Consider the following 26,680-nt stretch of genomic DNA (forward strand, 5'->3'; position numbering starts at 1 on the left):
AACACAGGAGCACCTCAATACATAAGGCAAATGCTAACAGCTATAAAAGAGGAAATCGACAGTAACACAGTAATAGTGAGGGACTTTAACACCTCACCTACACCAATGGACAGATCATCCAGACAGAAAATTAATAAGGAAACACAAGCTTTAAATGACACAATAGACCAGATATATTTAATTGATATTTACAGGACATTCCATCCGAAAACAGCAGATTACACTTTCTTCTCAAGTGCACACGGAACATTCTCCAGGATAGATCACATCTTGGGTCACAAATCAAGCCTCAGTAAATTTAAGAAAATTGAAATCATATCAACCATCTTTTCTGACCACAACGCTATGAGATTAGAAATAAATTACAGGGAAAAAAACGTAAAAAACACAAACACATGGAGGCGAAACAATACGTTACTAAATAACCAAGAGATCACTGAAGAAATCAAAGAGGAAATCAGCAAATACCTAGAGACAAATGACAACAAAAACACGACGATCCAAAACCTATGGGATGCAGCAAAAGCAGTTCTAAGAGGGAAGTTTATAGCAATACAATCCTACCTCAAGAAACAAGAAAAATCTCAAATAAACAATCTAACCTTATACCTAAAGGAACTAGAGGAAGAAGAACAAACAAAACCCAAAGTTAGTAGAAGGAAAGAAATCATAAAGATCAAAGCAGAAATAAATGAAATGTAAACCAAGAAAACAATAGTATAGATCAATAAAACTTAAAAAAAAAAAAAAAAAAAGAATCCCGGTGCCGGGACTTCCCTGGTGGTCCAGTGGTTAAGTCTCTGAGCTTCCAATGCAGGGGGCGCAGGTTCCATCCCTGGTCAGGGAACTAAGATCCCACATGCTGTGCGGTGCAGCTGAAAAAGTATTAAAAAAAAAAAAAAAAGAATCTGGGTGTCTATGGTCCACCAAAATGAAGGACTTGACTAAGAGGAAGGCAGAAGATCTGGGGAACTTATTAAAAGCCACAGTGGAAAGAGGTACTGGTAATACCATGATGGCAACTATGCAAGAAGACTAGAGAATAATCAAGATAGACTGGAGCGGAAGATGAGAGGGTTCTAGGAGTAATGATGGGGGTGACGGGGAGGATCATTAGATCATTTAATGTAACCTACTGCATTTTACACTTCTGATGGAAAATTTGGGGATGAACAAATGAATTCTACATAAAATATGAAGCAATGCAAAAGTGAGGTAATTATAACCCTCAAGAAAACAAAAAGTTGTAAAAGAAAACAAACATAATCACAGCATACAGTGCTTGAACTAGGATAATAGTTATGAAGTCATAATTGACACTGATATAGATGAAATAATTTTTTTTGTTTGGTTTCTTCTTTTTTTGTTTCTAACATGAAATAATTTAAAGTGCTTACTTTTGAGAAGGAAAAATTAAGGATGGTAAGAGTGGGGTAAGAGAATATCTAGTTTTCTTTTACAAGCCTTAAAGAAGTCACTGACTTTTGAAATTATGTCCATATATTACTTCAACAAAATAAAAATTAAATTTAAAATGTGGGTGGCTTACACATATGTAAAGTGAACAGGAGGGGGATGGCTGGAGTAGGAAAAGAAATTTGTAGCAATCAGTAATGTAATAGTAGTAATTATATTGCATGTTAATTGGTACAACCATGGTTCAATTCTAAGCTACAGTAGTTTAAAGAAAACTAGTAAATGATCACCTCACATGTCAAATAAATAAATATCTAAATTAGTTATTAGCATGCTATTCAAGGCGCTTCATGATATGGCCAGCCCCTTGCCAATCTGTCCTGCTCATCATCACCTCCTCACAAATCCACTCTCTATATGCTCTACACCCCAGTTATGTCTCCCCTCCCTTGCACATGCTATTGCTTCTCCTTAAATATCCTTGTCTCAAATGACTACCTGACAAATTTATGTTAATTATTCTCAACTCACGAACTTCCTTCTCTCTAAAGCCTTCACTGAGTTCTCCAGGGCAGAATTAAAGACTGGTTTCCATACACCAGCACTGAATTTTGTATAACCTTCCATCATAGAATTTATTGGGCATCTCCACACAACTCCTACCACAAGCCAGGTAGCTCTCTACATGAGATAACTAACAAACTTCCAAGGAACAAGTAATCCTTGTCTTATTATAAAGTTGTGCTAGAAAACAGAGTAAGTTGGAAAGCTGCCTAAGTTGTTTTATGGCATTAGTATAACTTTGATTCAAAACCGGATAACAACAGCCTAAGAAAATTATATGTCTATTTCCTTTATAAGCATGCATGTTTTAATTCTATACAATTTTAGCAAGTTTAATTTTAAAAAATATCATGATCAAGTTGGTCTGCAAACCCCTGAAGGATCCTGAGGCCCTTTCAGAAGGACAGCAATGTCAAATCTATTTTCATAAGAATACTGAGACATTATTTACTTTTTTCACTGGGTGACATTTGCAGCGATGTTACAGCAGCAATAGTGGGCAAAACTTCTGGCACCTCAGCACAAGTGGAATCAAAATAGTTCTAATAGTCAATTGTATTTTTTGCCACCACTCACTTGCAGTTTAAAAAAAAAAATCTTAAAAAAAATCTATATTGACTCAGAATTATTTGTCACAGAAATAAAAATTAGTGATTAATAAATCTTGACTACTTTTTAAATACTCTGTGTGACACAATAAGAAGTATGCATAAAACACTACTTACTGCTGAATTATCAAAGTACAATGATTATCTTGAAGAAGCCACTTGTGCTGTTGGTTCAGCTGTCAGCCACTTTTTTCATGAACATCATTTCACAGTAATTCAGACTTAAGTATCTGCAAAGACTTTCTTGAAATGAACAAAATAAGCCTATTACTTTAACAAACAACTGATAGTATTTGTTGCCAACGATAAAATTCGACCTTTTAAGTAAAAATCAGATTTTTGAAAAACTTATGAGTTTGACAGCTTCCCAATATTTAGACTTTTCTGATGAGAGTGATGGCAAAATTAGCAAATGTGATTTTTTTATATTGTATAATTGAAATGTATCAACATTTCAGAGAGAAAAGGTATTTGATAAAGTTTAACAGGATTTAAAGAAAAATTCAAAGAAAGTTTTAAAGAAAAATTAAGAAATTTTCTTAATTTTAAAAAAGACCTTTACTCAAAATTTAAAAGAAAATTATTATACTCAAGGGAGAGACTTTAGATATACTACTTTTTAAGGTCAAGGGAAAAAAAACAAGGGTGCCTGCTCTCATTGCTACCCCTGAACCTAATACCAGAAGCTCTGGCCAATGAAAGTAAAAACAAAACTCAAAAAGCTGAGGATAGGATGGAAAGACATGAAACTGTCAGTACTTGCATTATGTGAGCAATAACTACACAGAAAACAAATTACCAGTCACAATAATAACCAAAACACTTAAAAAAAATCTGATGGTAAGAAAGTCAGCCAATAAAATCAATAATGGGAAGATGAATTTCCATGGGATAGGAGTCAATTAATAGAAATCTGAAAAAGACTTGCAAATACAGAATGTTTTAGATCATCATAAGTATAAATGAATAACATAAAAAATTAAAAAAATTAATGAATCAAAACTGGCAATAATGGAACAAGAATAGTTGAATATGGGAAAATTTAATTCAATGTTTTATAAATAAAAATTGTAAGATACTGAATTATAAGATACTGAATGGATGAATGGATAAAGAGAAACACACACACACACACACACACACAGAGTAATATTATTCAGCCATGAAAAAGAATGAAGTCTAAAAACTATAATTCAAAAAGATATATGCACCCCTATGTTCACAGCAGCACTATTCATAATAGCCAAAACATGGAAACAACCTAAATGTCCATCAACAGATGAATGGATAAAGAAGATGTGGTACATATATACAATGGAATACTACTCAGCCATAAAAAAGAACAAAATAATGCCATTTGCAGCAATGGTTGCAATTAGAGATTATCATACTAAGTGAAATAAGTCAGAAAAAGGAAGACAAATACCATACGATATCACTTATATGTGGCACAAATGAACCTATCTACAGGACAGAAACAGACTCAGACATAGTGAACAGACTTGTGGTTGCCAAGGGGAGTGGGGGAGGGAGAGGGATGGACTGGGAGTTTGGGGTTGGTAGATGCAAACTATTACATTTAGAATGGATAAACAACAAGGTCCTAATGTATAGCACAGGGAACTATATTCAATATCCTGGGATAAACCATAATGGCAAAGAATATTAAAAAAAGCATGTCTCTATGTGTGTAACTGAGTCACTTTGTTGTACAGCAGAGATTGGCACAACATTGTAAATCAACTCTACTTCAATTTTTTTTAATTGAAAAAAAATTAACAAAAAAAAAAAAGAATGAAGTCTTGCTATTTGTAAAAACATGGATGGACCTTGAGGGCATTATGCTAAGTGAAACAGTCAGACAGAAAAAGATAAATAGCATATAATCTCACTTTTACGTGGAATCTAAAGCAAAGAAACAAATATGTCTGAGCTTATGGATATAGAGAACACATCATCGGTGATTGCCTGAGGCAGGGAGTGTGAAGGGGTGGGCAAAATGGGTTAAGGGGGTTGAAAGGTACAAATTTCCAGTTATAAAATGAGTAAGTCATGGGGATTTAATGGAAGCATGATGACTATAGTTAACAATAACTGTACTACATATTAGAAAGTAGCTAGGAGAGGGAGTGGATCTTGAAAGTTCTCATCACAAGAAAAAAAATTACAACTGTGTATGGTGACGGATGTTAACTGGACTTATTGGGGTGATCATTTCGCAATACATACAAATATTGAATCATACACTGTACACCTGAAGCTAATATAATATTATGTCAATTGTACCTCAATTAGATGAGGTAAACTCTAGCTTTAACACAATCAAAAAGACAGTACTAAGGAACCCATTCAAGACACAGTGAATGGATGGCTGTGTGAGCTTATTTCCTGGACCCTATTTAGTACCATAGTGCAGTGGCCTAAAGACAGACTTACAGCTAGAGAGAAAAAAAAACTGCAATATAATGAGCTTCACTGTAAACCACAGATACTACTTAACAGTCTAATCCACTGTCCTGGTCTTTCTTCTACACAAACTTCTTGTAAACATGTAGATTAGGAAGAACATACCTCTTTCAAAAATAATTAGTAATTCAAAAGGAGCTAGCACAAAATCTATACAAAGATACTATAAAAAATTAATATCCAGGATGTATAAGTAAGTCCTACAACTTAAAAACAACAACAAAAACAATAAACAACACCAGATTTTAAAATGACACAAATAGGCATTTCTCCAAAGAAGATATACAAATGGCCAACAAGCACATGAAAACCTGCTCCATGTCACTAATCATTAAGGAAATGCGAATCAAAACCACAATAAGATACCACTTCATACTCATCAGGGCTATTATAAACAACAACTATAAAAACAGAAAATAACAAGTGCTGGCTAGGATGTGCAGAAATTGGAACACTTATGCATTGCTGGTGGGAATGCACTACGGTGCAGCTGCTGTGGAAAATAGTAGGGTGGTTCCTCAAAAAATTAAACAAAAAATTACTGTATGATCTAGCAACTCCACTTCTGGGCACATGCCCAAAAGAACTGAAAGCAAGGACTCGAACAGATATCTGTACACCATGTTCAGAGTAGCATTATTCACAATCGTCAAAAGGTGGAAGCTACCCAAGTGTCCTCAAAAGATGAATGGATAAGGAAAATTGTGGTATATACACATAATGGAATATTATTCAGCCTAAAAAAGGAAGGAAATTCTGACGCATGCTACAACAGCAATGACCTTAAAGACATTATGCTAAGTGAAATAAGCCAGTCACAAAAGAACAAACGTTTTATGATTCCACTTATATGAGATGTCTAGAGTAGTCAAATTCATAAAGAAAGTTACGTAGAATGGTGGTTACCAAGGGCTGGGAGAGGAAGGAATGGGGAATTAGTGTTTAATGGATACAGGGTTTCAGTTTGGGAAGATGAAAATATTCTGGAAATGGATGGGAGTGACACTGCACAATAATGTGAATGTACTTAATGCCACAGAACTATACACTTAAAAATAGTTAAAATGACAAATTTTATGCTCTTTATATTAAGTCACAGTTAAAAATGAAAATAAAATTTAAAAACCATTTTAAAAGAGAAGAAAAATAGAAGGGAAGGGAAAGAAAAAGCAAAAGGATTCTAAACTATGGGATCTATCCTTTGCAAAGTTGGTTTAAAATCAATTAATATATTATACCATATTAATAGAATAAAGGACAAAAACTATATGATCATCTCAACAGATGCAGAAAACACATTTTTTAACAAAGGTCCAACACACATTCACAATAAATGCTCTCAACAAACTCAGAAAAGTTAAGGGAACATCCTCAACCTGATAAAGGGCACCTATGAAAACCTCACAACTAACATATTTAATGGTGAAAGGCAAAATGCTTTCTTCCCTAAGAGAAGGAAAAAGGCAAGTATGTCTGCTTTTGCTTATTCTATTCAACAGTGTACTGAAGTTTCTTGCCAGTACAATAAGTAAAAAATAAAAAATAAAATCATCCAGGATGGAAAAGAAGAAGTAAAACTGTTATTATTCACAGATAAAATGATCCTGTATGTGGAAAATCTCAAGGAATTAAAAAAAAAAAGACTGCTAAAACCAATAAACAAGTTTGGCACGATCACAGGATACATGAATACACAAAAGCTAACTGTATTTCTATATACTAGCAACCAACAACCTGAAAATGAAATTAAGAAACACTTCCACTCACAACAGCATTAGAAAGAATAAAATTCTTAGGAATAAATTTAACAAAAGAAGTGTAAGACTTGTACACTGGAAACTACAACATACTGCCGAGAGAAATTTTTGCCTATAATCAAGCAAAAAGAATATCTAGTGCTGGTGAAGATGTAAAAAAATGGTCCCTCAAACATCACTGGTAGGAATATAAAATGATACAACTTTCTAAAACGTTAGGGTTTCCCTGTTGGCGCAGTGGTTAAGAATCCGCCTGCCAATGCAGGGGACATGGGTTCGAGCCCCGGTCCGGGAAGATCCCACATGCTGCAGAGCAACTAAGTCCGCGAGCCACAACTACCGAGCCTGTGCTCTAGAGCCCGCAAGCCACAACTACTGAGCCCATGCGCCGCAGCTACTGAAGCCCGCATACTTAGAGCCCGTGCTCCGCAACAAGAGAAGCCACCACAATGAGAAGCCCGCACACCGCAACAAAGAGAAGCCCCCGCTTGCTGCAACTAGAGAAAGCCCGCACAGAGCAACGAAGACCCAACACAGCCAAAAATAATAAATAAATAAAAATTAATAAATTTATATATATGTATTAAAAAAAGTTAGGCATAAACTAATCATACAACTCAATTCCATTCCTAGGACTCTACCCAAGAGAAATGAAAACGTATGTCCACACAATGACATGTACACACATGTTCACATCAACATTTCCTCATAATAGTCCCAAACTGGAAACAATCCAGCTGTCCATCAACTGAAGAATGAACTAACAAGATGTGGTCTATCCATACAATGGAATATTATTAAGTAACAAAAGGAATGAACTACTGATGCATGCTACAACATGGATAAAACTCAAAAACATTACGCTAAACGTAAGAAGCCAGAAACAAGAAAACTACAAAGAGTATGATTCCATTTATATTAAATGTTCAGGAATGGCAAATTTATATAACCAAAATCAGATCAGTGGTTGCCTGAGGCTGGGAGAAAGAGTAGGATTAACTGCAAATGGGCACAAGGAAACATTTTGGATTATGGAAATGTTCTGAATTTAGATTCTGGTGATGGCTGCACAATTTTATAAATTTAGTAAAAACCACTGGATAACTTACAATTGGTGAATTTTACAGTATGTAAATTATATCTCAGTAAACTTATTTTTTTTTAATTATGCAGGCTCCTGAGAAGTGCATCTGATGTACTTAGTGAACCTAAGAATCCTCCCTCCTCCACTTCCTTCCTGAATAATTCAGTCTAGAAACCATTATATAATGATGATGGCTGAGTAGTTGGGGGTTGGGGGGACGGTGCGTGGCATGGGATGTCAGAGACTGACGAGGGTAAGGAGGTTGTCCGGTTGCAGAGAACAGTGGTGTCAGTTTGGCATAGGGCATTGGAGATCCAGCAAGCTGAGGAGGGCAAATACACAGGAAGTCAGTGATTACAAAGCCAGACTGGTTTCATACGGGAAGAAGTTATCAAGTAAGTACATAGAGGGTAACAGGAGTCAGGTTTCTCACTATCAAAGAAAGGAGTTACAAATATGGAAATGGAAAAAACTAGAATGAACTAGAATTGGAAGTAAAGATGTCAATGTTAGCTTATAGTTCTCAATATATAGAGATCAAGAAATTTAGAAAGATATATACATGTCACATGTATACATTCTCTGGGAACAGTGAACCCGAATATCAGCAACCATGCCTACCACCCATATCTTGGCTTTTAAAAGGAATCGTGTTCCTTGGAGAAATGACTAATTCAAGGGCTAGGGCAGGGAGGGCTCAAAATAAGCCAGCCAGTATCATCTTGACAGGCCAGAAAGAGCAAGTTCCCAAATAATGATGGAGACGTGTCAAAAAGACAAAGAAGCCAGTATGAAGAGACTCCCCTTGACCAAATATGGTACAATTTGAGCATCAAAATATATAATGACATTAATAGATTATAACCCATTAAATAAAATAAGAGCCCATTGAGTTCATGCTGATATAATAAAATAAGTGAAAAAATGAACAGGGAGAGGAGAAAGCTTTTCTTTACAGTGCAATTTCAACTGATCAATGTAGAAAGGATGCTGGAATTAGAAAAATACTATTTGGCAACCAGCACAGTATAATAACTCAGCCAAGAAATATAAATGGATGTTAAAAACAGTGGGTTAAAATTTGGTGAGAAATGGGATAGTTATATAATTTCAAGAACCTTCCCACAAAATAGTTATTAATTACAAAGGGAAAATGAGTAACTTTACAGCACAGAAACCTAGCAGACACACCTGAATCAGTGATCAAAGTTAACTTCACAGTAATGAGAAAAAATGAAAGCCTGTATCACCTAATAGGACTGAAGGAGAAGAAGAAACACCATCCTTTTTCAGGAATAGTAATGTTCCTGTCAAAGATGCTGAAGGGGATCAGAATATGCCTCCCCAAAATATGCTACTTTGGCAAAAGGATTATTTTAAGCTGAAGATAAGTGAAAATCAACAGATACAGGAAGAATTCTCTGCCCTCCCCTTATCTGCCTAAAATCCAGCAAATTTTCCTTTGAGGAAGGTGTCCCTTGTACCAGGTAGAGAAGAGCTATGATGCATTTGTGTAAACAGACCTTATCTTCCATTAGTTTCCCCATATATTTCCTAGTTACTTCCCCACGATTTATCATCCCTTGAAGTTCAAACCTTCTTTCCTTTGTTAAAAGGGTATATAAGCTTCGGAGTCTAACCACTTCTTTGAGTTTAATTTCTTTTCTGTGAAATCCCATGCATGTAAATATTAATAAAAATTGTATGCCTTTTCTCCTGTTGATCTGCCTTTTGTCACAGGCCCCCAGGCACCGAATTAAGAGGGTAGAGGAAAAGTTTTTCCTCCCTAGCAATGCATTACCCAAATCTAATACTGAGGAAATATCAGACAAGCCTAAATTAAGGGACATTCTATCAAATAACTGGCCTGTAATTTTCAAAAGTGTCAAGGTCATAAAAGTTGAGAAAAGGCCACAGAATTGTTCCAAATTGAAGGAGACAAAAAAAAATAATAAAATTATAACACACGATCCTGGAAAAAATATAAAAGACGTTACTAGGACACTTGGTAAAATATGAATTAAGTCTGTGAATTAGATGATGGTATTTATCAACGCTAATTTCCTGATTTTAATGGTTGTATTGTAATCATGAAAAAATCTCTGTGGTAAGCACACTCTGAAGTATTCTGGGGTGATGGGATAGCATGTCAGGAACTGATTGTCAAATGGGTTAGGGCAAGGGTTGGCAAACTCTTTCTGAAAAGGGCCAGATAATAAATATTTTAGGCTTTGAGGGCCATATGTGGTCTCTGTCACACAGTCCTTTAAAAAAAAAAAAATCCCTTCAATGGTAAAATCCATTCTCAGCTCATGCATGGGCTACACAAACACAGGTGGCAGAATGCATTTGGCCCATGGCGTTTGCTGACCACTGGTTTGTGGGCTGGAGGGTTCTTTGAACTATCCTTGCAATTTTGAAATTATTTTTTAAAAATATTTCTGCTAAAGTCCAGAGCAATCGCCTGAAAAGTTCTGGGAATGGTTGTAATGGAGATGAATAAGGCCGAAAGCTTTCTGTATCAAAAGCATTCTCTCTTTCTCCAACACATGCTGGGAACTTTCCTACTGCCAACTTGGACCTATACTCCTGCTCAGAGGGCCTAGTATACAGTTGAATGGAAAAATGGGTGCATCCACTTCAATTTCCTAGAAAAGGAAAATTACTTCCCTCCACATAAGGTTGGGAAATAAATTATTCATCCTTAAGGAACGTTTTAGCATGACTTTTTTTAGCTAGCTACTCTGAGAAACCATTTCTCACCCATCAGATTGGCAAAAATTCAAAAGCTTGATGATACATTCTGTTGACAAGGCACTGAGCAAATAGACATTCTCTTACACTGCTAATGGAAATACAAAATGATATAACCACTATAAAGTGAAACTGGTCAATATCTAATAAAACTACATATGCATTTATTCTTCGACTCAGCATCCCCAGTTCTAGGAGTTTATCCTGAAGATACACCATGAAAATTAACTCTTATATGCCAAGGATCATTGAAAATTATTTGTGTTTCTCTTTCTCTAGTGTACTAGTTCCTCAATAGAAGGACTCTCTAAGCCCCAACCTATCCTATCTATCAAGACTGGGAAAGGGACTGACCCTAGTCCCTGAGGCAGTCAGGATAAGCAGTGGCCCCTCCTCCTGTAGCATCCAGAGGTATGAAAGAGAAGCCGCTACAAGTGGCCCTCCTAAAGAAACTTAACAAATAACATTTATCTTCTGCAGCTGCCTGGCTCCTGGGTTCCTGCTACCTGGATCAGTTTTTACCTCTCAGAACACCTACATAACAAGAGTCTGTATGACAAGGTGCCTGTCCCAGGATGACTACTAGGAGCCAAAAGAGGAAGCCAAGGTTTTGCTCAGCTGAGTATTCAGTCAGCAGCTACTAAAATGGCAAGCCCCAAGGGCCTTCACACAGACAAAAATCTCCAGTTGTACTTCTCTGGCTAAACAATCTTTACTACAAATAAAACACCTACCAAGAAACTGGTGACACTCAGGTGTCAGGTTGAAGGCCCAGGAAAGAGTCTAATTAAGTTGACTCAAGAGTAAGGGTACCCAGGGACTTCCATGGCGGTGCAGTGGTTAAGACTCTGTGTTTCCACTGCAGGGGGCATGGGTTCGATCCTTGGTCGGGTAACAGATCCCGCATGCCATGCAGCAAGGCCAAAAAAAAAAAGAGTAAGGGTACCTAATAGGATCACAGATGTAGAAAACAATCTTATAGTTACCGGGGGTAAAGAGAAGGGAGGGATAAATTGGGAGACTGGGATTGACATATACACACTGCTATATATAAAATAGATAATAAGGACCTACTGTTTAGCACAGGGAACTCTACTCAGTACTCTGTAATGACCTTTATGGGAAAAGAATCTAAAAAAGAGTGGATATATGTACATGTATAATCGATTCACTTTGCTGTAGAGCAGAAACTAACACAACATTGTAAATCAACTATACTCCAATAAAAATTTAAAAAAAAAAAAAAAAAAAAGAGCAAGGGTACCTAACTGTACCCTAGGGTAACAAATACATAACAAGGGGGAAATTCCTTTCATGTAAGTATTGTAGCTAATAAATGGAAAAGGAATGGGAATATCACCTTTTTTGCAAACTCCTAATAAAATAAACGATCTAAGTAATAATTATCAATGGCCTCTACTATCAAAACAAGGGAGAAACCTGACATTACCTGCCTCCTAATAGCTGTACACTGCATCAACTACTGTTTTAAGTATGCTTCCCCAGGCCCCCAAATCAAACCAGAATCAGATCAAGCCCCAGGTTTACAGGAAATATAGAGGTCATAAGAACATGTTAAATACCTTTCAGGGATGCAATCAGCAAAATCCAGAATGTGGGAAAGTATACAAGGACAAACAACTCAGTTGCTTCAACAAATGAAACGCAGGGAAGAAAAAAAAAAAACAGAGAATGGGAAAACCTAGACTGAAAGAAACTTTTAAAAGTAGAATGACCAGGGACTTCCCTAGTGGTGCAGTAGTTGGGAGTGTGCCTGCCAATGCAGGGAACACGGGTTCGATGCCTGGTCTGGGAAGATCCCACATGCCGCGGAGCAACTGAGCCCATGCGCCACAACTACTGAGCCTGCACTCTAGAGCCTGCGAGCCCCAACTACTAAGCCCGCGTGCCACAACTATGGAAGCCCAGGCGCCTAGAGCCCGTGCTCTGCAACAAGAGAAGCCACCACAATGAGAAGGCCGTGAACCACAACAAAGAGCAGTCCTCACTCGCCCCAACTAGAGAAAGCCCACAGGCAGCAACAAAGACCCAGTGCAGCCAAAAAAAAAAAAAAAGTAGACTGACCTTGGACTTCCCTGGTGGTGCAGTGGTCAAGAATCCGCCTGCCAATGCAGGGGACGCGGGTTCGAACCCAACACAGACAAAAATAAAATAAATAAATTTATAAAAAAAAAAAGTAGAGTGACCAGACATCCCAATTTGTCCATGACAACCCAGGTTTATGTCTGTTGTCCCAGTATAACTCTTAATAGAGTCCTCTTTCATTATTAAAAGTTTCCTAGTTTAGATAATAAATTATATGGTCACCCTACCTAAGAAATACAGTAATCAAATGAACTGTGTTGGCATATTTGGATATTGATTTTAAAAATACCGTCATAAAACATTTGAACACTGGATATTTGATGATATTGATAAATTATTATTAATTGTCTTAGGTGTGCTAATGGTAATATGCTTATGTTTTTAAAGAGTTCTTACCTTTAGAGATACAAACTGAAATATTTACAGATGAAATTACATGGAATTTGCTTTAAAATAATTGAGTGCGGGGGGAATAGGTGGGATGCAGATGAGATAATATTGACCATGGGTTGATAACATAGATACTGGAGATGTAAGACTACTCTCTCTACTTTGGAATATTATGGAGATTTTCCATAATACAAAGTCTAAAAAAAAGAGTAAGTTTTCCAGAAAACAAAATTTTCCTACTAACAGAAACAGAAATACCCTAGAAACCTTCAGCTTCCTGCTCTTAATCCAAGAACAAGCCTTTGACATCTTGCCCAATACAACCATTATGTTTATTCAGAGTCACTGAAGCCAGGATCTATGAATAATTCTCTCCCATATAAAGTTTCCTGAGGTTAAATCACAGCTAGTATTCTTCATTACTTCACCTTTCCATTAAAAAAAGAAAAAGTACTTTCCCTTCCCTAACAGGAGAATCACATCTGAATATACTCTCAAGCTGTTCTTTCCCTTACATAGTGGAGGGGGGTGTGGGGGGTGGGAAGGGGGTGGGAGGCGGGAAACACCTTGAAACCTGTTTTGATGGACTTTTCCCACTGCCAAAATATGGCCCAAAAAAGAATGTAATTCAGTGTTTCTTGTTTTAGTCCATGTCCTGGTGTGCCCCAACAGGTCAGTTTTAGCTGCAATAATTAGTGAGCCTGCGCAAGAAGGCAGGAGAGCACCCAGCTGCCACTGCCTTATCTTAGCCAATGACAAAGCTTCCATGGGCAGGACATAATGATAAGTGATACCTAGAGCTACTCAAGGGAAAATTAGAATATGAGAAAACTAATGGAAGCCAAAGGAAAATTAATGGAAGCAACATGAAGTGTGAGGATCAGCAACATGTGAATTTTCTAACAAAAATAGCAAAATAACTGCTATAGCAACTATAATTGTTATCCTGAACAATTTTACATGTGTTGACTCATCTAATCCTGACAGCAACACCTGACGTGCTGTCACCATCCCCAGTTTAATAATGTAGAAAACTGAGACAGAAAGAAGTGAAGTGATTTGCCTACAACAGGGCCAGGATAAGAACAAGTTCTGGAGACGTTCCTCTTTTAGAGTTACTTTGAAAAGCAGTTTAAAAAAAGACAGATAAGACAAGCAGGTGTTGGTAAAGTGAAAATAGTGCTTTCTCTTTGGTAGGAAACAATCTTGACACTACCAAAAAAGGGTTTCAAAAGCTGCCTAGTTTTGGAGGAGGCCCAAAGGAACACCTGTCCTTTGCCATAAAAGTCTACAGAAAGCTTCTCACACATGTGACACAGGAGGGGACAGCGGGCTGAATTAGTCCCAGCTGCAAACTTCAATAGTGAACTTCTTGTTGCTGAAGATATTCAACCAAAGAATAGCTTTTTCACTAGAGACTACATGAAAAGAATTCCTATGCAGTAGGCAGTAGGCTACAGCCAGAACCCTTCCAATACAAAGTTCACTCTAATGAAGATTTCTTGCTGCACTTTAGGGCCAACAAAGATGATGGCAATTTAAAACTGAACCAAAACCTAAGCCATTCTATGTTCCAGGAAGTTGCCAAGACCCAACTTCTATCCCCAGGAGGTCTACAGCTCCAATGAATGGCCAAAGACACAACTGCCTCCTCTCTCTAGGGGCATCAATTACACCAAGGACCATATCTAGTACTCCTTCAAATAGGGTTATATCCACAATGCAATACCCATGTCTCAGCACCAATCAGCAGGCTAGAATCATATTCTTAGAAGATGTACAAGTTGACTAAATGTTCAAGGTTAATCAATTCAACCCAAATCACAATCATATTTATTATGCCTCTTAAGGTTGATCATACCCATCCAGGACACTTGAGAGCTAGCATCAAGGCCTGTCTATAACAGACCCATCCCTTCTCATCAAGGAAAAAACGGAAATGTAGTATAAGAGTTAAAGTGGGCATCATTTTAAAACCATGTCTTGATTGTCCTTCAAATTACTATGGACAACAATTTGTAAGGTCCTAAGTCATCACTAAGATGCAGTCAATAAAAAGGGTTAAGATTCTGAACAGGGCCAGTTCTAATTACTATTTCTAGCCCTTTCCGGCAATGCAACCAAAAGCCTCAACAGTTGTGTTAGTTTGCTAGGGCTGCCATATCAAACTACCACAGATTGGGTGGCTTAAGCAAGAGACATTTATTTCCTACCAGTTCTGGAGACTAGAAGGTGTCAGCAGGGTTAGTTTCTTCTGAGGCCTCACTCCTTGGCTTATAAATGGCTGTCTTCTCCCTCTGTGTCTGTGTCCTACCTAATCTACTCTTCTTATAAGTACACCAGTCATATTACAGCCTACCCCAATGACCATATTTAACCTTAATTACCTGTGTGAAGACTCTGTCTCCAAATACAGTCATATTCTAAGTACTGGGGGTTAAAGCTTCAACATATGAATTTTAGGGGGACACAATTCAGCCCATAAAAATAGTTATACTCCATGGAAATAAAAGACATCCCAATATGGCCACTGTATGGTGGCAGTATGTAGATCCTAGTTCCCTCTTTCCTGGGTCATCTATTTTTTTTTTAATTTATTTATTTTATTTATTTATTTTTGGCTGCTTTGGTTCTTCGTTGCTGTGCGCAGCTTTCTCTAGTTGCGGCAAGCAGGGGCTACTCTTTGTTGCAGTGCGCAGGCTTCCCATTGCGGTGGCTTCTATTGTTGCAGAGCATGGGCTCTAGGCACACGGGCTTCAGTAGTTGTGGCACGGGGGCTCTAGAGCGCAGGCTCAGTAGTTATGGCGCACGGGCTTAGTTGCCCCGCGGCATGTGGGATCTTCCCGGGCCAGGGCTCGAACCCGTGTCCCCTGCATTGACAGGCGGATTCTTAACCACTGTGCCACCAGGGAAGCCCCATCTATTTTTAAATAGAGGTCAAATTCACTGCCAGTAGCTCTAGAATTTTCTTCACTTATTCACATTGTTTACTGGAATCATTTTTCTCTTCTTTCGACCTGTATTTGCTCAATTGCTAAATAACAGCATGTTCATTAGGCACATGTATGTGGTAAGGATTTTGCAGAATTTAGATTCATCACTGTGTTCATTAAAAACTGATTCTGTCCTAGATTCTGAATGTGAATTCAGAGAACAAAACTAAATTAGAGGATGACAGCAATGAGCATGGATAAAAGAAAAAATGGAATGACATAAGCCTAAAAGAGGAACAGAGGTTTTTCAAAGAAGGTAATAAAGGTAATGGCCAACCTCTTAAAGTCAGATCACCCCAGGGCTCAATCCATTGACATTTCCTCCTTCTCTACTCACTGGATGATCTCACAAACCTAATGATTCATTTCACTTATACACTGACAATTCCTAATTACAGCTCTTTAGCCCAGACCTCACATATCTCTAACTGAATGTCTAATTAGCTATCTCTTGCAGTTTCCCAGTCTCAGTTCATGGTAACTCCAATTTTCTAGCTGTTCAGCCCCAAACCTTCAGTTATCCTTAACTCATCTTCTTCTCAAATTCTGCATCTAATCCATCAACAAATCCTATCAATTCTACCTCCAAAATAGATCCGCAAATCTGACCACTTCTTACCACCTGCACCATCGTGGGTTCAAACCACTGTCTCTCACCTAGAATATAACAGTAGCCTTCTAACTATAACCATAATGATTCTTTTCATCTAAGTCAGATCATGACATTCTTCTGCTTTAAACCTGTCAATAGCTTCTCATCTTGCTGAGCATAAAAGTAAGAATCCTTATAACGGCTTTAAAGTTCTACTATCTCTGGCTCCCACTACATCTCAGACCTCATTTCCCACCTCTCACCACCTAACTCATTCCACACGAGCTTCACTGGACTCTGCTGCACAAAGAACACACAAAGCAAGCTCTTAGGTCAGGTCTTAGGCACTTACTGTTGCCTCTGTCTGAAACACTCTTCTTTCAGATACCACTATTCTGGCTCCGTGACTTCTTTCAGGTCTTTACTCAAATGTCAACTTATCACTGAGGACCTCCCTGGCCATCTTATATGAAATGTCAACCCCTGGGCCCCACATTTCTTATTGCCCTTAGCCTACTCTATTTTCTCAGTATCACTTATGTCCATCTGTTAAATATTTACTCACTAATTTGTTTGCCTCCCTCCACTAAAATCTAAGCTCCCTGAGGGCAGGGACTTTACCTCTTTGTGATCACGGTTTGGTCCTTTATGCTTAAAACAGTGCCAAGCACATAGTATGTACTCAAATAACGTTGAACATAAGGAAGACAGGAAGAAATGCGGAGGCGGTTATTTTCAGCAACGTGAACAAATCCCCTAACCTGTTTTGGAATCAAATTTTCCTTTTGTGTAAAATGTGGGTTTGGACTATTTAACCCTGAGAAAGCTCTAGCATCCTGTCATGCTATGCTTCTCCTATGGGGTGGTTACAGGGCTGTCCATCAGTTAAGATGGACACACAATTATCTAACTACTGATATGCTACACTATTTTCTCCCTAATTTTGAATGTAACAGAGATCTGTGAAATTCCTTTCACAGAGGGCCATAACTTTCATTCCATTTCTCCCCATTATTAAGGAGAAAGGTCTAGGTTTTACCTATCAGGCCAGAAGCAATCACCAAGGCCCACGTTTATCACAGCAGGTTTCTTACCTCCACTGCAGTGAGCGGCTGGAACTGGGACTGCCAGGACTGCTGTGGGCTTGTGTGTTCAGGAAGAAGGCAAGAGGAGAAGTAGCCAGAGGACAATCAGCACTAAATGGGACTTTAGTGAGGGACAGGGTTGGAGCCGATGTGGGTGAAAGTATGAGCCGGTTTACTTCAGATCCTCGACAAAGAGCAGAGATTCTGACAAGGTACCACAGTAGAAGAAGACAGAGTCAGTGATAATTTCTCAGCCAAAAAGAAACATTCAAGATGGGTTAGTTTAGGCAAGAGGCTCAAGAAAAGTAAGTGGTCAAAAACCATTCTCAAATATCATACCCAGTACCAATGCTGGCACAGAATGACCACTGAGTCTAAAACTTAATCCACAGAATTAAAACCAAAAATTTAAGCTTTGGATATTCAAAGTATTTAGATTGGCTTCTGGGAAAATATTGTAAATTTACTGTAACTCATCAATTAGCAAGCAGTAGATAATATTTTGTGTTCAATGACTAACATTTCCTAGAAAAATGTGTATGTCAATAAAAGTAAAACATTCTTAATAGTTTTTAAGTTGTTAGGTTACATTTACAATAATACGAAGTTACTTAGCTAACTTCTGCCTAAGGAGTACACCAAATAACGTTACTTTACTCTGTATAATAAATTTTGCTTCTATTTAAATTTTCGTTTTGCAGGTTACTTTTTCCCCCTAAAAACAATCTATCCATCTTGACATGTTAAGTCCTAAAGAAGACTATTAAGTGAGATCATTAGACTGAAAACGGACAGATGGTAAATATGAATTTCTATTTTGTTGACCATTTATAGACTTGTCACAGATGATGAAAAATAACTGACAGATGCACAGCATTTAATTTGCTATAGTAGTGGCATAGCTTTCTATACAAATACCACATTTAACTACAATATTTTATTTCCAAGATAGGAAAAAAATTAAGTATCACATAAGCACCTGTTTTAAAATGATATTAGTTTCCTGTATTGTTATTGCTGCCTGTTTGGATTTGGTGACATCCTGCTTGTGTTTAATTACATATATTCAAAGGAAATCTTCACCTTCCTATGTATTATCCCTCTAGCTGGCTCCAGCATATTTCTCAGATGAGTATTTAATATGAGGATATAATAGGATAGGAAAGTGGATGGCAGATAACTATTTAAAATTACATGCATATCCAAATTTCTACAAATACAACATATTTTTTAAATTACAAGCAAAATATTAATTTTTGATTAATTTTTCACTTTCAAAAAGAATTTTCACTTTGCTAAAGAGCTCTAAATAATTTTTAAAATCTAAGGAATTTTAAAAATCAGCTCCCTAGTACAGGTGACCCTTGAACAACGCAGGGGTTAGGGGTGCCAACACCCCTCGCAGTTGGAAATCCGCCTACTTCACAGTCGGCACTCCGTATCTGAGGTTCTGCATCTGCAGGTTCAACCAACTGTGGATCGTGTAGTACCCTAGGACATATTTATTGAAAAAAATCTGCGGTATAAGTGTGTTGTTCAAGGGTCAACAGTATATATAAGCTAGAGCTAATCAGAACATACAACAAGACACCTTTCTTGTTAACCTGAATAATATTGCTTTTACAAAATTCTGGAGTCTTAAATCTTATTACATAAGACGAGGCTTAGCCATTTGATGAATATATAATAAGGATTTTAAAAAATCTATGAAAACCAAATCTCATTCTTTTTTTGCTCTTAATTACCACTCTGCAAACTGGTTAGACTCTGGGCCTAGAGTCTAAAAAGGATTGTTTGGAAAAGGAAAGGTGATTGATAAACTACTTCCTAGATCCTCAGGGAGAGTTTTCGTAACCCAAATTCAAAGTCACTAAAACAGATACAATGATTACAATTACCAGTACACTAATGTTCGGTGAGCATGATTTTTAACCCCTTATGTTTTCTTAAACTACAAACTTAATTGAAATTTTTCCAATTTTGCTCACAAGTTATCTTTACTTTAAATGACACTTTAGTTGATGAAGCTTCTCTATTGTGGTCTTTTACTTCATAGTTTTAATGTGGGGCTAAACCATTTTTTTAAAGTTGCCAATCCTTCCAATTATTTACTTCAAACAAGTTTGATTTTCCAAGGTCTGGTAGAATCATCAGTTCAATCAATGAGCATCCACTAGCACGGAAGGGCAACGACCCAAAGGAAGCCCACTGACAAAGTCTGCCTACTTGAGTAGCTATGCTGTCTCCACGTAACCACTACCCTTCAGGGGAAGAAAATCTGAAGTGCTCTCCCTCTGCCCTGTGAGTTACAGCAAAGGCAGTTCAAGACAGATCGCTGAGGTGGCATGGACCCTAGGGCACTTCTTTCCCTGGTTCCCTAATTTGTTGATCAATTCACTCAGTACTTCTTCATTAAATAAGCCTGAGCAGCTCTTGGGAAAGCTACCCTGAAGTGAAAGTCTTCTTCCGTTCCCCAGCTTCAAAATCCTTACCTAAGTATTATTTCTATATTGGTCAACATAGAAATAAAATTCAGGTCACACCCTAAAAGACTCAGGCTTGGATCTGCAAGGGTAGAGATCTGAGGTCCTGAGCTGACAGGCCAAGGGCAGAAATACAATACCTTCTCTAGTCAAAGGCAGAGATACTTTCATTTCCATTTGTTTCTCACATTCATGGGGCTTTGGCACTAACTTTAAATACACATTTGCTTGCAAGACAGGAAAAAAAGATCTTCACTGTTAACCCAGCTTCCCAAGTACCTAAGAATCACTAAAAGACATCTAACTCAGTTTTCAGAATTAGAAAACCCCGTATGCCTCTGCCAGGGATCACTGTTTTGACCTTGAATCTATTAAGCCAGCTCAGTCCTCTTCCTGACAGGCATCTCCAAACCAGAGTCTCTTCCAAGCAAATGAAGGCGTGTTAGTTGGCATTAGTTCTTTTCCTGACACCTGCCAGTTTCCACTCAGAGACCCCAGCCTCCTTACTGAATCCGCAGGCATGGTGCTCCCGGTCTCTCTCTCCTCCGTTTCATGATTTTCCTGGCTACTCAAGCTTTTGCCCTCTCACACTTGGAATCTTGGCAGGAAGTTCTCTCACACAAGGGGTATGCAGTCATAAACCAAAAGAAACTTACAAAGGCTTCCCAAATATAAGAGAAAAATTAAAGCACTTTGCTTCAAAAACATGATTTTCAGAACCCCCCCTTAAAAAGACCCAAGAGCACAAAACGCAGCAGTGAGGCAGAGTGAGGAGTCCCAGATCCCAAATGTATCAGCTGTCCTCTGATCCGCCTGACATCATTCACACTCAGCCTGCAACAAATCAGAGCCCCAGGGAGCACCTTGTTCCTCCTCAGTGACAAGCATCAAATCCCCTCCCCCACAAATCAGTTGCAACCTCCAACCCTGAGACCTGGCAACAATAAAGACTCTGGCAGAAACTGCACATACCAACTTGAAAACTCACACTGTGACAGAAATACTATTAACTCAGGAGGCGTGGTCCAGACTAGAACAGCTGTTGCAGTGGGCAGGGGAATGGAACAAAGCATATTAAGGATCCCAAATCAGTAAATAATGAGCTAAGAATATGTGGGCATTTCTGCAACATTATTCATTCTCAAACCCAGGCCTGATGGAGGATGACAGAGTTGTAATGTTGGGGTTCAAGGCATAGTCATTATTCAAATTCAGAATCTGACCAATTTAAGTAAACTCTGTACTCCTTCTTTAGACTAAGTCCAGCATCATTTTAAATTCAATTTCTATTACTCTCCAATTACTTAAATAACCTTGTGGTAAAAAGAAATAAAAAGGCATAAGGAAAGTTAAGAAAAATAAGCCTAGAAACTATTTAGTTTAATTTCATCCAGAAACTATTAATGAAATAATTTATATGGCAGATGTTATACAAGGTAAGGTGAGATAAGCTGCAGAAGAACTGTAAAGAAGGGTAAACCACTGAACCTTTGCATGCTCCAGTTTGCCCATCTGTAGAATGAAAATTACTAAGGTACCTAAGAGGTATGTTGTGGTAAAGACTGATATATGTAAAACAGAAAACTGCCTAGCACAGAGGAAGTGCTACAGAACTGTTAGCTATTATTGTAGGTCTTGCCCTCCCAGGAGGGCAAGCTCCCAATCTAAAGGAGAAGATAAGTGCAAACGCATAAGAAACCATCTGACAAAAGCAGCCTGGCCAATTGATCAAGTAAACTACTGAGCTAATAAACACTGACAGCTAAGGGAGCTGAGATTAAGCAAAAAGTCTTGGTCCCCTGCTTCAGAGCACCTGCCAACTCTGACGGGCTCCTCTCATTCACCTAGATGACAAAGTATGTCAAACTGTTTTTCTAGGGTAACATTCAAAAGATTAATTCATACTCCAACCAGTGCTTTTTTAACTGCAGGTCACAACTCTTTAGTGAGTCATGAGATCAATTTAGGAAGTCGGGACCAATATTTTCTTAAAAGAGAAACAGAACGAAATAGAATAGAAAAGAAAATATTGAAGTGCTTCACACAGAGTAAGGATAAGAATTATTTAGTGAAATCTGTGTGTTTGTGACAACTGTTATTGAAATATGTATAATATACAAGTATAAACATGTGTCATGGGTTACAATGTAAAAATCTATTTACTTTTGAGGGTCATAGTCTAAAAAGTTTGCCAGCCACTGCTCTAATGACCCAAGCAAACCCACCCCACCCGGCAGCTACAGACACTCACTTTCCCTCTCCATGTACCAGCCCAATCATTTGGCTCTCACAGCTCCTTTCCAGAATCCCCTGTTCTCTATAACAAAAATGGAAACACTCTCTCAGAAATCTAGCACCTCTGAACAAGTACTGGGTCCCACTTTGGGAAAGTCTCGTGATGATATGAGGGTCAGTCACAGAAGCCCACACTTCCACATCTAACAGACTAGCTGCAATCTATCCTCATCCCAAGCCGAGGCCATGCAGTTAAGGCCACGGTCCTGAGTTTCTACTCAATATTCTCCACTCGCCAATACCCAACCCCAGGCTACTTAATAATAATAGTAGTAATAATAATAATAACAACAATAACGGAATAACAGCACATATATCATAGGGCTGTGATGAGGACTATTTGGTTATTATGCATAGAGTGCTTAGAATAGAATCTAGTAAACAGTAATTACTTACAAATGTTGGCTGCTTTATGTCGTTATTATTAACATCATTTTTCATCCAAGAAATGCAAGTTAAAACCACAATGAATAACACTATCCATCCACTTAGATTGGCCTTAAAATTTAAAGTCTTACTATAACAATTGTTAGTATAGATGTGGGCCAACTAGAGCTCTCAATATCACTGGTAGGAGTATAAAATGGTACAACCATCACAGAAAATTATGTGGTGGTTTTTACAAACCTAAACATACAGTTATCATTTATCATTTGACAAGGATGGGGGAAGGGCAAAAAAACAAAAGAAATCTAAGTTTGGCTATTTGGCTCTTTCACTTTTTAAAAGGTTAAAAATATTTTAGCCAAAAGAAATTCCACATAGCAGATACAATGAAAGTAACACTGCAATAAAATATAAGGAGATTAAAGCAAAAAAGTGGAAAAAGTAAGTTTGCATGATGTATTCATTTTCTGTTGCATAACCAATTACCACAAACATAGCCACTTAAGACAACACACATTTATTATTTCACAGTTTCTGTCAGTCAAGAATTCAAGCACAGCTTATCTAGGTCCTCTGTTTAGGGTCTCACAAGGCTGCAATCATGTGTCACCCAGGTTGCATTCTTATATGGCAGTTTGGCTAGGGAAGAATCCACTTCTAAGCTCAATCAGGTAGTTAGCCGAATTAATTTCCTTGTGGCCATGGGACTGAGGGCCCTAGCTTCTTGCTGGATATCAAGTGAAAGCCAACCTCAGCTCCTACAGGCTACCATAGTTCCTGGTCACAAGGGCTTTCCCAGCATAGCTGCCTACTTCACCAAGCCAGTACAGACTGTTTCTATGGTAAGTCTACTAACTAGACAAAGTCTTATATACCATAATATAGCCACATGAATGACATCTTATCACTTTTATTATGTTTCAGTGGTTAGAAGCAAGTCACAGGTACTGCCACACTCAAAGGGAGTAGGATTACACAAAAAAATGAACACCAGGAGGAGGAGACTACAGGGGCTACTTTAGAGTACATTCATCATGCATGACTATGAAGAAGATTCACCAAAAAATAACCCCAAACTGATTTCTATAGACTACTTTATTAGGACCATCACAGATCAAGGTTTAGTCTGCTATTTTTGGTTTTCTTTATAATATCCCAGCACTGAAAACATTAAAGAAGATCTTTTTTTTTTTTTTTAATATTTATTTATTTATTTGGTCACGCCGGGACTTAGTTGCGGCATGCAGGATCTCTAGTTGAGGCATGAGGGATCTAGTTCCCCGACCAGGGATCGAACCCGGGCCCCCTGCATTGGGAGTGCGGAGTCTTAACCACTGGACCACCAGGGAAGTCCCAAAGGAGATCTTAAGACATGTCATACGGCTGCCTAGCTACTGCTTTAAGAGATGGTGAAACTGCAACATAAGTGACAGCAATTTATAAGGTGATATTAAAATATTGCTTAATATCTTCTGTGACAACAATAATTTATCATGAGACTCCATTACAAAGTTTGATGTGTGAAGTTCGTGGTTCATTTCTAAATCCATGTATTGCTTTTAAGAATTTTTTTTTTGCCAACTCCAATTTCTACTGCTACAGCAGAACAAATAACCTCTAATTAAAAAAAAAAAAACTAATAAACAAAATGACTCAAGAAAGTCTATTAAGCTGGTATTGTCAAAATAACACAATTTTATATGAAAGTTTGTATTGAAGGACATAAAGTATGCCAAGATGAAATGTCCTGTCCAATGATAATTATTGCTAATTATTTCTTGTATATTCTTAAACATTTGATTTTCTACTCTCTGGAGTTTCTTCTGTGTATATACATTTTTTAAATTAAAAAAAATTTACTATTCAAAAAAAAATAACACAATTTTAAAATTTTAATATATTTAACCTAGTATATTCAAAATATTCCAATATGTAAACAACATAATTATTAACAACACACTTTACATTCTTTTTCCCTAGTCTTTGTGATATAATTGACATAAAAACAAAACAATTTATAAGAAAATCTTAATTACAATATAGTGGCTTTGCTAATAAAGTCAAGGAAAAGTATGGACATTTTTATAACATGAATTGTTTGCCTTTACTGCTCAAACAGATGAACACCTAGATGGGTGCAGTATTAATTCAATTATCATCTTTAATATTTTGCCAACTTTCAATCATATAAAATTGATAATGGAAAAATTGATAATTGGTTGTAATATCTGTCTGTTTCTCTAACCTTTAAATGTTTTCATTTTATATCTGGATGAGAGCCATGATTTTATCTTTTTTGGAAAATTACCTGTTAAACAGTGTTGGAAGTCTTCCACCAAAATGTCCAATGGATTCACCTCACAGAGCCACATGAAAGAAGTGCATCTCATGTGGACTGCCCAGGCATTTCTCTTCTTGAATTTGAGAGGTAAATCTGAAGTGGCGATCTGAAGTTGGCCTAGTCTCTCCTTTTCTAATTTTAATTTTCCTCTATATAATTCGGTTTTGTTTTAGGTTTGTTTATGGCTGATAAGTTACTCCCACTGGTGGTAGCAATGACTGGGATACTGTTTTTATGGTCTGACCACTCCTGGCTATACACCCAAGAGAAATGAAAACATATGTCCATAAAAAGACTTGTATATGAATATCATAGCACTTTTATTCACGATATCCAAAAACTGTAAATGAAAACAAGCAGGACCCTGTAGGGCTCTCTGGGTGACAGACCTCTCCATGTCCCCTGTTTCTTGTTTGTAGAAAAAGGCTTTAGTCTCCTAGGCCTTCCCTGAGTTCCAAAGAGCAGACTTAAGCAGTTACTAATTAGGGAAGTAAGGGAATGCAGAAACAAAGGAAAAGCAGTCAAGTAAGAAAAGTAATGATAGCTTAAACAATAGTTCAGCAATAAAACAGAGTCCTAGCTCCTTCTTAAGGGATATACATAACAATCCAATGCATATCTTTGAGTTGTTCTGCAGGAACTAAGACCCCCCCACCCAAGTGGAGGATGGTGACTACATGCTGAGCACAAGCAGGTAGACCCCAGACTGCTCGGAACCAGAAGGTTGATGATTAAGATTAACAAAACATCACCCTGTTACTTCACCACCAACAACCAATCAGAAGACAGTCCATGAGCTGACCATGCACCCTGCAATCCCACCCCTAATGTTGCCTTAAAAGTCCTTTCCTGAAAGCCATCATGGAGTTTGTGTTTTTAGAACATGAGCTGCCCATTCTCCTTGCTTGGTGCCCTGCAATAAATGCTGTACTTTCCTTCACCACAACCCAGTCAGTGTCAGTAGGCTGGCTTTGCTGTGGCGGGCAAGCATACCCAAGTTCAATTCAGTAACAGAAATAACTCAAATATCCATCAAACAAAGAGTGGTCTATTCACACAAGGTATACTAAGTATTAAAATGAACAGGAACACCGAAGCTAAATATAAAAGAGTAGATACTGTATGATTTTCACTTATATGAAATTCTGCCACAGGCAAAACTCATCTAGAGTGCCAAAAAGCAGATCAGTGATTGCCTGGGACCAAGAGGTGAAAGAAGAATTGACTGCAAAACTACACAGGCAATATTTGGGGTAATAAAACTGTTCTATATCCTGGTTGTGGTGGTAATTGCATGGTGTATATAAAACAGGAGGGAAATGGGCAGGGTACAACCTCTAAAAGCATGACATAGCCCTT

At 37.7% G+C, this 26,680-nt stretch overlaps 1 protein-coding gene across 15 annotated transcripts in view; it reads right to left on the reverse strand.

The window, feature by feature from the left end:
* Window positions 1-26,680, reverse strand: part of MAST2 (microtubule associated serine/threonine kinase 2) — a 201,865-nt gene that overhangs the window by 68,293 nt on the left and 106,892 nt on the right. The window contains exons 1-2 of one of the 15 annotated variants that reach the window (XM_082454307.1): window positions 20,806-21,075; window positions 17,825-18,019 (exon numbers count right to left, since the gene is read on the reverse strand). The exons of 12 other annotated variants lie outside the window; for them this stretch is intronic. In XM_082454307.1, coding sequence (XP_082310433.1) covers window positions 17,825-18,019; window positions 20,806-20,852 — 242 coding nt within the window. In that variant the 5' untranslated portion in view covers window positions 20,853-21,075. Of the gene's footprint in view, window positions 1-17,824; window positions 18,020-20,805; window positions 21,077-26,680 lie in introns of those variants that run through there. 2 more of the 15 variants (XM_082454309.1, XM_082454308.1) reach the window with 2 other exon arrangements.

The sequence above is a fragment of the Balaenoptera physalus genome (genome assembly GCF_965194825.1).
Source record: "Balaenoptera physalus genome assembly, chromosome: 1".
Taxonomy (NCBI): Eukaryota; Metazoa; Chordata; class Mammalia; order Artiodactyla; family Balaenopteridae; genus Balaenoptera; species Balaenoptera physalus.